This window comes from Emydura macquarii, unplaced genomic scaffold (genome assembly GCF_026122565.2).
Source record: "Emydura macquarii macquarii isolate MOO-44397 ecotype Brisbane River unplaced genomic scaffold, CSIRO-AGI_Emac_v2 contig_2676, whole genome shotgun sequence".
Classification (NCBI taxonomy): Eukaryota; Metazoa; Chordata; order Testudines; family Chelidae; genus Emydura; species Emydura macquarii.
The window spans coordinates 9,002,463-9,014,960 of NW_027132813.1; the positions used below are offsets into that span (position 1 = coordinate 9,002,463).

At 46.7% G+C, this 12,498-nt stretch overlaps 1 protein-coding gene across 8 annotated transcripts in view; it reads left to right on the top strand.

Annotated features, from left to right (window-relative positions):
- The window catches only part of CDC42BPA (CDC42 binding protein kinase alpha), a 333,741-nt gene that overhangs the window by 198,465 nt on the left and 122,778 nt on the right, over window positions 1-12,498 (top strand). For all 8 annotated transcript variants that reach the window (XM_067564840.1, XM_067564839.1, XM_067564837.1 and 5 more), the window contains one exon: window positions 10,511-10,590. In XM_067564840.1, coding sequence (XP_067420941.1) covers window positions 10,511-10,590 — 80 coding nt within the window. The remainder of the gene's footprint in view (window positions 1-10,510; window positions 10,591-12,498) is intronic.

Consider the following 12,498-nt stretch of genomic DNA (forward strand, 5'->3'; position numbering starts at 1 on the left):
CAAGGGCTTCCAGGCAGCCACAGACTTGCTGTCTGTCCCAGTGCTGACCACCCCCTGAGATGACAGACCTAGTTGCCAAGAAACTGTACAGGGCCAGTGGGCCAGAGGCAGTTCAAAGGGTAAACCCTCACTGGGGGCCCCACTTAAGTTGCTGGAGCCCCCGCATGGCTCATCATCACCACGGCACCCATTGACACCTCACCGTCGGTCGCTGACGGCACTCCTCAAATGGATGGCAGCCAACCTGGACCTGGAAGAAAAGGAAATGAAAGATCCGACCGATTCGCTGAGATTCAGCAGTCCATCCAGGACCTCCCTTTCGATGGCACAACCCTGTTCTCGGACCAGATGGATGCCAAGATGCACGCGCTCAAAGATTCCAGGGCTACATTATGTTCCCTGAGGTTACATACTCTGCGGGCATCCCAGAGGCACTTCTGCCCCTAGCATCATCATTGGTTCCTGAGCCACTCCAGGAGTAAGCCCTATAAAAAGAGGAACAGGAATTACAGATGCCATCAAGGCCAGACTCTCTCGACTCTGTACTTGTCCTTGAGCCGCTACCCATCAGGTGGCAGATAAAACTTTTGAGTGTGTGCCCGGGGGCGATGTAGCAGTGTCAGAACAGGATTCAAACCGCCCTTCCTCTCTGTATTGTCAGCGATAACATCGGACAAGTAGGTCCTGAGTACTATCGCAACAGGATACATCCTCCAATTTGCCTCTATCCCTCCTTCCTACCCCTTTCCCTGTCCATCTTCAGAGACCCCTCTCATGAGCAACTCCTCTTCCAGGAGGTACAAGCTCTTGTGCAGATAGGGGCCATAGAGGAAGTTCCCTGGCACCTAAGAGGAAAAGGGGTCTGTCACGCGGGCTGGCTTGAGTGGGGGGGACATTTAGTATATTGTGTGACATCAGTATGTCAAAATCATGATGATTCATGTGAGATAGATCATGTCAGGTACTGTTAGAAGGGATGTATTGTGCTGAGTAAGATCATAATACTTTTGTTCATGTATTATATGTAAAATGAAAGTTATGGATGTATTTGATATTTCTGTATGTCAATTTGGGCTGGCTGGGACACGGCCCCGACAGAGAGGCGGCAGGACAATAGCCCGCTTAATGGCCCATTAAGACACTCAGAGAGGCAAGGGGCCCAGGAAGAAACCCCAGGCACACCTGAAGAGTCATCAGGATTGGCCCATGTGACTCTGGATTCCATTTTAGTTCTTGTGACTTTCCACCGGTCGCATGTCCCGGGACGGGGGCTATATAAGATCAAACCACAGAATCTATTTTGTCTATGTTCCCGTCCAGCTGCAGACACACACCTACCTTTGACAACTTTGGCAACTGAACCGAAGGACTTAGACCCATCCAGTTACTGGATGTGTACCAGAGGGAACTATACAAGCCTGCAACTCCACATTTCTTCCAGAAACCTGATGTATATGGACTTTTAATCATCTGTATGCATGTGATTGCTCTAATCTTTTAACATTTCTCTCATGATTTATTTATTTCTTTTTACAATAAACCTTTAGTTTTAGTTACTAAAGGATTGGCTGACAGCATGGTATTTTAGGTAAGATCCAAGCTTATATTGAACTGGTACTGTGGCTGACCCCTTGGGGTCAGAGGGAACCTTTTTAGTAAAGAGCATAGAGTTTAAGTAACTGGTCTCTTTACTGGACCTAGTGCTGATTTGGGAGCCAGGAACTGGCATGCAGTAAAGGGGGCTGTGGGCATTTGTGGACTGGCTTCTTGATAACCAATGTAGGGGAACCAGAAGCAGTTCGTGGCTGGTTGGGAAGCTAGGCTTCAGTGTCACCCACCAGTGCTGGGAGAATCTGCTCTCCTTTTTGCAGCCTGCTCTGACCTTGGCATTCTCAGGTGGCTACCCTGGGCACGGACGGGTCACAGGGTCTATCCCTGTACTTTCTGATCCCAAAAGCCAAAGGACGCTTGAGACCCATACTGGACTTACAACACCTCAACAAGTATCTCAAGAAACTGAAGTTCCATATGGTGTCCCCGGCCTCCAACATTCCCTCCCTCGACAATTGGCTCATCAAAGGTTGATCAGAGGACCAGGTCTGGCATGACATCGCAGTGCTGTGGGCGATCTGCTGAAATCTGGGCCTATTGGTAAATAAAAATCCATATTAGTGCCTGTACAGAAAATAGAGTTCATCAGAGCGCTCCTTGACTCCACGAAAGCCAGAGCATTTCTACCCATAACCAGATTCCAGGCCTTATCGGACCTGATACGCCAGGTCACATCTCACCCCCTCACTATGATGGGGGTGTGCATCATGCTACTGGATCACATGGCGGCATGCACATATGTGGTACAGCATGTTTGGCTCCCCCTCAGGCCCCTCCAGACCTAGTTGACATCAGTCTACTCTCCACTGAGACACAACATAGACATGGTCCTCACAGTTCTGCCCTGGGTACTTACCTCCCTGTCCTGGTGGACAATCTTGGCGAATGGAACAGAAGAGGTTCCATTCGCAGAACCTTGGTATTGGATGCCTCAAACCTAGGCCGGAGAGTCCATCTCAGCCGTCACAGGATGCGGGGCCTCTGGTCTGCAAAGGATCTGTCACTGTACATAAATGTCAGAGAACTCAGAGCGATCCGCCTCGCCTTCAAGGTGTTCCTCCCTCAGATGGCAGGAAGGGTAGTATACGTGCCGATGGACAACACAGCAGCAATGTACTACATCTATAAGCAAGGAGGTGCCCGATCTTCGGCTCTGTGGCAGGAGGTGCTCAGCCTCTTGAGTTTCTGAGTGGAGAATGGAATCACCCTGGAGGCCGCTCACCTATCGGGAGCCAAAAACTCTCTGGCAGATCACCTCAGCAGGTCCTTCTTCTCTCACCACGAATGGTCTCTGCACCCAGAGATGGCGAGAGCTATCTGCCAGAAGTGGGAAACTCCCCGAGTGGACCTGTTTGCAACCAGACGGAACAAGAAATGCCAGTGGGTTCTGTTCCCTGTGGGTGCAGGACAGCGATTCCCTATCCGACGCCTTCTTCCTGTGATGGTTGGGAGGCCTCCTGTATGCTTTTCCCCCCTTTCCTTTGATCCATTGGATCTTTATAAAGATCAGGAGGGACAAGGCACAGGTTATAATGATCGCACCAGCATGGTCACCAGCACTGGTTTGGCACGCTCTTGAGCCTGGCAATGACCCCTCCCTGGACACTCCTGGCCCGTCTGGACTCAATCTCTCAGGACCACGGTCGGCTACTGCATCTGAACTTAAACTCCCTGCACCTAATGGTGTGGATGCTGCGTGGTTGAACCAGGAAGAGTGATCTTGCTCCACCCAGGTTCAGAAGGTCTAGGGCCACTTGCCTGGCAAATTGGGGACAGTTCTACACCTGGGCATGGGAACATGAGCTCTCCCCTTCTTGAGTGCCATTACCATCTGTCCTGGATTACTTACTCAATACAAAACAGCAAAGTCTGGTGCTGTCATCCCTCAAGGCACACTTAGTAGCAATCTTGGCATTCCAATCTTGGCAGGTCCAAGGCAGCCCGGTCTCCTCTCGTTAAATAATGGCTAGGTTTCTGAAGGGCCTAGAAAAGCTCTTCCCACATGTCAGAGACCCAGTTCCCCCATGGGACCTTAACTTGGTCCTCTTCAAGCTTACAGGCCCGCCGTTGAAGCCCATGGCCTCCTGCTCCCTCCTTCACTTATCCTCGAAGGTCATGTATCTGGTGGTGATTACGTCAGCGAGACGGGTCTTGGAGCTCAAAGCTTTGACCTCAGAACCCCCCTAAATGGTGTTTTACAAAGATAAGGTCCAATTGAGACCCTGTCTAGCATTCCTTCCTAAAGTTGTATCGCAGTTCCATGCCAACCAAGATATCTTCCTACCAGTATTCTTTCCCAAGCCTCATAGCTCTCAAGAGAAGCGACACCTGCACACTCCTGATGTCAGAAGAGCATTGGCCTTTTATTTAGAAAGGACTAAACCTTTCAGGAAATCAATTCAGCTCTTCGTGGCAGTGGCCGATCACATGAAAGGCCAACTGGTGTCGTCTCAAAGAATTTAATCTTGGATCACCTCCTGTATATGTGCGTGTTATGAGCAGGCTAAGGTTATGCCCCCAGCTTCTCTGACAGCCCATTTGACGAGGGCTCAGGCCTCCTCAATGGCCTTCTTGCCTCAAGTGCCAATACAAGATATCGGTAAGGCTGCAACTTGGTCCTCTGTACATATCTTCACGTCCCACTATGCAATCGTACAGGAGGCAGAGACTATGTGAGTTTTGGCAGAGAAGTTTTCCAAATGGCATGTTCATGAATTCCTGGCCCACCTCCAGAGGTACTGCTAGTTAATCACCTAGCATGGAATGAACATGAACAAGCACTCGAAGAAGAAAAAACAGTTACTAACCTTCTGTAACTGTTGTTCTTCGAGATACATTGCTCATGTCCATACCACAATTCACCTTTCTTTCCCCACTGTCGGAGTTCCAGCAAGAAGGAACATTTTACAACCAGCCGGCCTGTCACGTACTGTGCTACTCCAGCCAGCTCAAACCATCTGTCACACCCCAGCATCCTGTGCTCCTACACTTAAGCGGGAAGAATGTCGGGATTTTGTCCTGGACAAGGACACAGACTTCTTATTTATACACCCACCACTGAATTCCCTTGTGGTCTAAGTAGCAACTGAGCGCGCTCAACAGCAACATATTAAGACCACCCCTCCAGATCGAGTGGCGAAGAAACTCCACCTCATCGGTCAAAAAGTCTTCTTGTCAGTGGGAATGCAGTTCCACATTGCCAGTTACCAGGCCATATTATTGAAGTATGACATTCTATTGTACTTGAAACTGGTGGACTTCCAGGCCTCCCTTCCAAAGGACAAACAAGCCAAATTCAAGACCCCCATAGACGAGGGCAAGCTAATAGCCAGAGTGATCCTCGAAGCTGTGGCTGACGCAGCAGACACAGCGTCCCGTTCCCTAGCATCAGGCATGGTATTCCACAGAGACTCCTGGCCCCAGCTTGACACCAGCATCAGGCTTCTTACAGATCATGCTACCCTTCTTGCCCTGCCTTACACCTTACCCTCCATGCCAACAGGACCAATCCTGCTGTCACCAATGACCCCAAAGGCCCTGGTGCCCTGCTGCCACCACCACCACTGCTTCTACCTTTTCGCAGCATCCTTCCAAACACCTATTTTGACTCTTTCCTTGAGACCCGTGAGCCTCCCTCCATGCCTTCTGCAGTACCTCTGATTGTCTTCAGCGGCCGTCTTGCTCATTTTGTCCACAATTGGAGCAAGATTACCACCGACTGCTGTGTATTAGACATCATACACCAAAGGTACTTTATAGAGTTCGTCTCATTCCCAGCTTATCACTCTCCTCATGGTGGCCTTGGGGACCTGTGTCAACATGATCTCCTCCAAGAGGAGGTGCACACCCTCCTCCGGAAGGGCATCATAGAACCTGTTCCACATCACTACCAGGGGTATGGGTTCTACTCCCCCTACTTCCTTATACCGAAGAAAGACTGTGATTTCCATCCTATTTTAGACCTAAACGTCCTAAACCTCTTTATCCACAAGTTTACTTTCCAGGTGGTCACTCTTCCCCAGATTATTCTCTCCCTCCCCTCTGGAGGCTGGTTTGCGGCTCTCAATATGAGGAATGTATACTTTCATGTGGATATCCATCCCGCCCATCGCAAATTTCTCTGCTTCAGGGTGCAACATTCACCCTATCAATTCTGGGTCCTCCCCTTCAGAATAGCTGTGGCTCCCTGAGTTTTCACGAAGTTCTTTGCAGTAGTGGCATCCTACATGCGACGCATTGGCCGCTCCCTGTTTCTGTATTTGGATGATTGGCTCCTGGTAGCTTTGTCCTGGGAACTCCTCCTCGTCATCATTCGTACCTTATGCGACCTCCTTGGCAACCTGGGGATCTGCATCAATAAGGACGAGTCAACCGTCATACCTACCTGCAAGCTCACTTTCCAAGGAGCTCGATTGGATGCCCTTGCAAGCCGAGGATTTCTACCGGCAGACTGCTTTGTCACCCTCACTTCCCTCATTGCATGACTACACTGACATCCTCGCACACGCTCCCGCCACTGCCTCTCTCTTCTGGGACATATGGCAGCCTGAACCTCTGTCACCCAGTATATACAACTACACATGAGATGCCTCCAGTTATGGCTCCACACTATTTACAATCCACAGAAGGATCACCTCAACAAATGGGTCCTTCTCCCCTCCTCGGTCATCACTTCCCTCTCATGGTGGTGCAACCCATCTAGAGTTCTAACCAGCATCCCCTTCAACCCTCCTACACCCCACACCACTCTCATCACGGATGCTTCACTCATGGGGTGGGGCGCCCACCAGGAGGGCCACAAGTCCCAGGGCATCTGGTCCCCCAGAGAAGCAAGAATGCACATCAACATCCTAGAGCTCCAAGCTGTTCACCTTGCATGTCAGTGATTCCTGCCTCTCATCTGCTCCCAGCATGTAGAACTCCTCTCAGACAACATGACAGCAGTTGTCTACATAAACAAACATAGTGGAGCCAGGTCTCTGACCCTCTGCATGGAGGCGATTCCCCTCTGGAACTAGTGCCTCAGGCACAAGATCACGCTCCATGCCATCTACCTTCTGGGTGACGACAATGCCTTTGCAGACACTCTCAGCCGATTCTTTCACAACAACCATGAGTGGAAACTCCATGATCCCACTCTCCGCTACATTTTCCACCAGTGGGGAAGCCCCCACTGGGACCTCTTCATGACTGTAAACAATCACAAGCTTCCCCTCTTCTGTTCCAGGGGTACTCTGGACAAGGTTTCTCAAGGCAACATGATTCTTCTCTCATGGACACCTGAATTCCACTACACCTTCCCACCCATACTACTCCTCCCACAAGTCCTTCACAAGGTGAGGCGAGATCAAGCAGTCCTCCTCCTCGTTGCTCCCTTTTGGCCTAGCCAATACTGGTTCTTGGACCTCCTCCACCTCTCAGTTCATCCTCCAATCCATACTCCTTCCCCCTCTTCACACAGGCATACGGTCAGATCCAACACCCCAACCCAGAACCACTTCACCTCATGGCCTGATATTTGGATGGAGCTCTCACATAGACAACGCATATTCCTCACCTGTGCACAACATTCTATCGCATAGAAGATGACTATTCACCAGAACGTATTATCAGGCTAAATGGAGATGCTTCCCAGCACAGGTGTCCTGCCAACAACTTCCAATGGATTCTATTTCCATTCCTACTGTCCTAGATTACCTTCTCCACCTGTGATTCTCGGGCCTCACTCACTGCTCCATTCGAGTCCACCTGGCAGCACTCAGTTCCTTCCTCCTTCCTATTGATGGCTTCTCGGACTTCAGCTGCCTGACCACCGTCCGCTTCTTTAAGGGACTTCTGAACACCTTTCTCTCGGTCTGTTGTAAGCCCACCCCTCCTTGGGACCTTAACCTCATCCTTAACCCCCACCAAACCACCCTTCAAGCCACTGGCAACTTGCTCATTCACTCATCTTTCCATGAAGGTAATCTTTTTGGTGGCCGTTACTTCCGCACGGCGGGTTAATGAACTAGCGGCCATGATGGCTGACCCCTCTTTTACTGTGTTCCACAAAGACAAATTTTCCCTAAAACTCCATCCTAAGTTTCTACCTAAAGTGGTTTCTCCATTCCACCTCAATCAATCCATCCCTTTCCCAACCTTTTAATCAAAACTGCACGCTTACCCCGGAGAGTGCGCACTGCATTCACTCGATGTTCACCAGACATTGGCCTTCTATCTCCAACGCACCCGCAATTTCTGAGCCTTGCCTCAACTCTTCCTTGCCATTGCAGAACACTGCCAAAACCAAGCTCTTTCCTCCCAGCGATACTTGAAGTGAATCTCCCAATGCATTTCTGAATGCTACACTCTTTCATGAATCTCTCTGCCACTGGGCTTCATTGTCCACTCCACACGGGCACAAGCCATCACGTCCGTCTTTCTTGTGAATGTCCTGTGGCAGGACATTTGTAGGGTGGCCACATGGTCCTCTGTCCATACTTTCACCGTTCACAATGCCATCACACCGTCTGCAGTGGTGGATGCGGCGGTAGTCTGTGCAGTCCTATAAACTCTCACTTCTAATGAGTCCTAGCTCCCACCTCCACACTGAGTACTGCCTGCTACGCTACCCACATCTGGAATCCACATAGGGACCAGCACTCTAAGAAGAAATGGAGGTAATTACTGTAATTGGAGGTTCTTTGAGATGTTTGGTCCCTATCTGGATTCCATTCCCACCTCCCATCCCCTGTGCTACGGACTCCTAGCGTGTCGGTAAGAGGGACCTAGAGGGGCATCAACCTGCGCAGCCTCATAAGATCTTTCAGGCACCACGTGGCCGACGCACGGTGCACATGCATGTTGACAGCTACTACTAACAATTCCTGCGCATAGTGCACATGCACACCCCACGTCTGGAATCCAGATAGGGACCACACATCTCGAAGAACTTCCAGTTGCAGTATGTAATCTCCATTTACATGCAAAAGCAGTGTTGCATGCTCTTTGGCCATATCACCAGGATGGACAAAAATCCCCAGCACGCTGTGCTCTTAAACACTCCATCAATGCGCAAAGGGGTGCATGCTCTGACCCAGTCTGGCACCACCTGCAAGGCCAGCCTAGAGAATTATGGATTTAAAGGACTGAGCGGGATCTGGAAACTTTACTACATGATACCTGCTGTGGTGCTGTCAACTGTGGTCACTCTGGTCCTCAGTAGACTATGTGTGTTTGATTAGTCCCATTGAAGTCAATCAAACTATTCACATGCTTAAAATTAAGCATGTTTATACGTGTTTGCAGGCCTAAAACTGTATTTGCTGAATTAAAATAAAATAATAATTTCTTAACAAATCTATGAATATCAGATTTTGTAACCACCTTTTATTTTTAAGGCAAAACCTTAATTTCAGTCCTAAACTCCTTAAGTGTTCCTTTAAATTGTAGTGTGCATTGTGTTGGTACTTTGCAAATCAAAATGCTTTAGGCTTGTTTATAGTCCAGTGAGGAGGTGTTACAATGCTATTTTGTAAAATATATCACTTTGTGGTAAAAAAAGAATAAAATATCATACTCAGTAGGTACAGTCATTTTATTAGGGATTATGTGCAGATAAACTGAATAATTCAAATTTTGATATTATAGAATCTCAATTCCATGATTGGCGAATTTTCATATTATATTGGTGGGAGTGATTTGCTCACTGTTACCCCAGCTGATTTGAAGTTTTGGAAGGGAGTTCCTCTACCACAAGTGCAATCTGTAAACCCCAGAAGGGTACTGAGCGCATTTGAAGACTATCTGCCATAATGATTGTAAAGCAAACATGCATGTATAGTCATAGAAATTTTTGTAAATACCAACGAGTATTTTAATTAGATATCAAGTATTAGACTCTGAAAGTAAACATGGGATGCAACCAGTGGTTATTTTGATTCCCCAAAAATATGCCTTAGTTGTTTTTTTAAAAAAATGATTTAGATAAAGAGCTTTCCAAACTTAAATCTTCTAAATATGAAGATAGAAAAGAGTGGAGAAGTCAAGGAATTTTTTTTCTCACTGCCTGTTATTATACAACCATCCTTTAGATTTTACTGTGCCTATTGTGCTAATTAAGAAATTACTGTACAGATTTTGACATTAATTTTTGAAATTTAATTTTTTTGACATTTAATTTTAATACAATTTTTTCTGGTAATTGATAACCACGAGGTCTTGTCCGTAATCACTGAAAGACTTACGGCAGCCTTATTGAAGAGGATATTAAAACATTTGGAGAACATACCCCTCTCTACCCCCATAGTGATTGCAACTGTGTCATCCAGTGATATCATAGTGTTAGCATGTGGAGGATCAGAGTTCAAGGCATGAGTTTGGTCTGTTGTTCCTGGGCTGGCAGGAACTAGGAGCACTGTGAAGGAAGCATGCTCAGTCCATTGATGGAGTTTGAGAATCCTGTTGTGTCATTCTTTCCGGCAACCACTCTGATTGTCATTTCCTCTAGAAGAATCACTAGACTATCTCAGTTGGATTGATAGACTGCAGAGAGGGAGAACAAGTTGACTCAAGAGGTAGAGAAAGTAAAGTGAAGAATACAAGATGCTGCTCTGTGCTCTAACAGCATCTTCGAGGATCCATATGGAGAAAGAAAATAATAGCTTTTAATTTCCATAATAACCTTTAATGATACCATATTTGAATAAAAACTCTTCTTGTGAACTTTTTGTATCTTTTTTAATTCAAAAAATTCAAAGCCAGATTTAGATTTTCCTGTTTCATAATTAGTCTTCAGATAAAGATCATTGTGGATATGGTTACTGAAATAGCAGCACTAACATTTGATGACTGATTACAATCCAGTAATGTTTTTCCAAATTGGTAGAATTCAGCTCACCCAAATGTTTTTATCTCCTAGGAGACAATGCCTCCACCAACACACACTGCATTTTCTGGTCATCATCTGCCATTTGTGGGTTTTACATATACAAGTAGCTGGTAAGTCAGAGTTCTTCAATTGTCAAAGTATGGTGGATACATGACTGTGCTAAACTTCTGATCTGTTGTGTGCTACAAGTTTATATAAATGTATATAATTAAGAGAATGAAGAAACAACTGCACTTGGCAGTTGTGGAAAATGGTTTTATTAAGCAGATTATTATATGCTCAGTGTTGTAGAGGATCTAAAATCACACCCTGCCCCAAAGAGCCAATTCTGTAAGGCCTGGTCTACATCTAAAAGTTAGGTTTACCTCACTACTTTGCTCAAGGGTGTGAAAAATTCATGCCCCTGAGATGTAGTTAAGACCTAGCTACCACCTCTGAGGGGGTAGATTTACTACTGCAATGTGAAAACCTCTTATGTCACTGCAGCAAGTGTCTACACTACAGCGGTGAACCTGCAGCGATGCCACTGTAGTGCAGACATAATCCCAGCCTATGTCTTCACTCCACACCACTGGTGGTAGCATGTAGTGTACCTGTAGCTACCCACCACAGTGAAAAGCAGGCTGCGTCAACGGTGCAGTGTGTAGCTAAACAGATAGTGAAAGGCTCTGATAGAAGGGAAGTGCAGGGGAAAGGCTTCAGCAGCTCTCTGGGCAAGAAGCTCTGTCGGGGGGAGGCACAGAGAAAGGCTGAGCCTTTCCCTATTGCCAGAGTCTTTCTCTGCATCAGGGATAGGCTCCAGCAGCAGGGAGCTGGCAGAGCCTTTCCCTGCAGCAGGAAGAGGCTCCTTGGTGGGGAGCTGCCCAAACCTTTCCCCTGCCAGAGCTCTTTTCTGCTACGGGAGTCTTTTCCTGTGGTGGGGAAAAATTCCAGCAGTGGGGAGGCAGCAGGATGCTACAATTCAATGCTAAAATAGCAGAGTAGACAGGGAGACATAGCTTTGATGAGTATAGAGCACCCAGGGCAGTTCTTAATTAGTTCGTATTCCTGGCACCTATGAGCTAGCCACGTCAGTTATGAAAGGAAAAAAAATTGCGTGAGCCCCGGCACCTCTTTCATTACAGATTAATCACTGGCATAGTACATATGCCTTCAGGCATGTCTTTACTCTATTTGCCTAAGCTATGCCTCACTGGCTACACTGCTATTTATACCTGTGCTGGGGGTGGGTGGGACATGTACCTATGTATTCTACATGGTGCTGAAAGAAGCATGCAGCGTAGACATACTTTACAGGTGCAATTTACTCCTGTGCAGAGAGCCAACACAAGGCCTGTGCCCCTCTTAAGGCCTATTTTGAGACCTTATTCTAGCTTCCAGCCAATTTGTGAATTTCACCCTAAAAGACACATAGAGATGAGCTACGATAAGATAAGATATGATGTACTGGGAAACCCAGAGAAGGTGTCAGCTTAGACTGGTTTTTAAAAAAAAATTTCCTGTCTTTTCACGCCCCTTCAATATTAATGGAATCGAGAAGTTGTTTAATTTATGTTGCCCAGAGTTTATAGTTTTCCTAGAAGAAGCAAGCCTTTTGGAGGAAATTGAACAAGGAGAGAGTGGGTCTTAGTTCACTTTTCACTGGTAGTGTCTGACATTAGCTACTGTTGAGGTAAATATGACAACTGATGCAAATTTTAAGTTTGACTTTGATCAGTGTTTACCTAGACAATACATATTAATGCACCAAAAAGCCAAGGCCTTGATTCTGTCAAACATATGTGCTTAATGTTACTCACATGAAAATTTCCATTGACTTCATATAAACTACTCACTTAAGTAAAATTAAGCATATGCATAAATGCTTGCAAAATCAGGATCCTAGTGCTTCTATTATATAGTTACATACATGTCTTCAGGAGAATGATCTGGAAATGTCTCCATTTTAAATTCTGAAATTTCTTAAGTGTCATTTTTTCAAAAACAAACATTACAAAGGGGAAATGAAGTTAGAAATC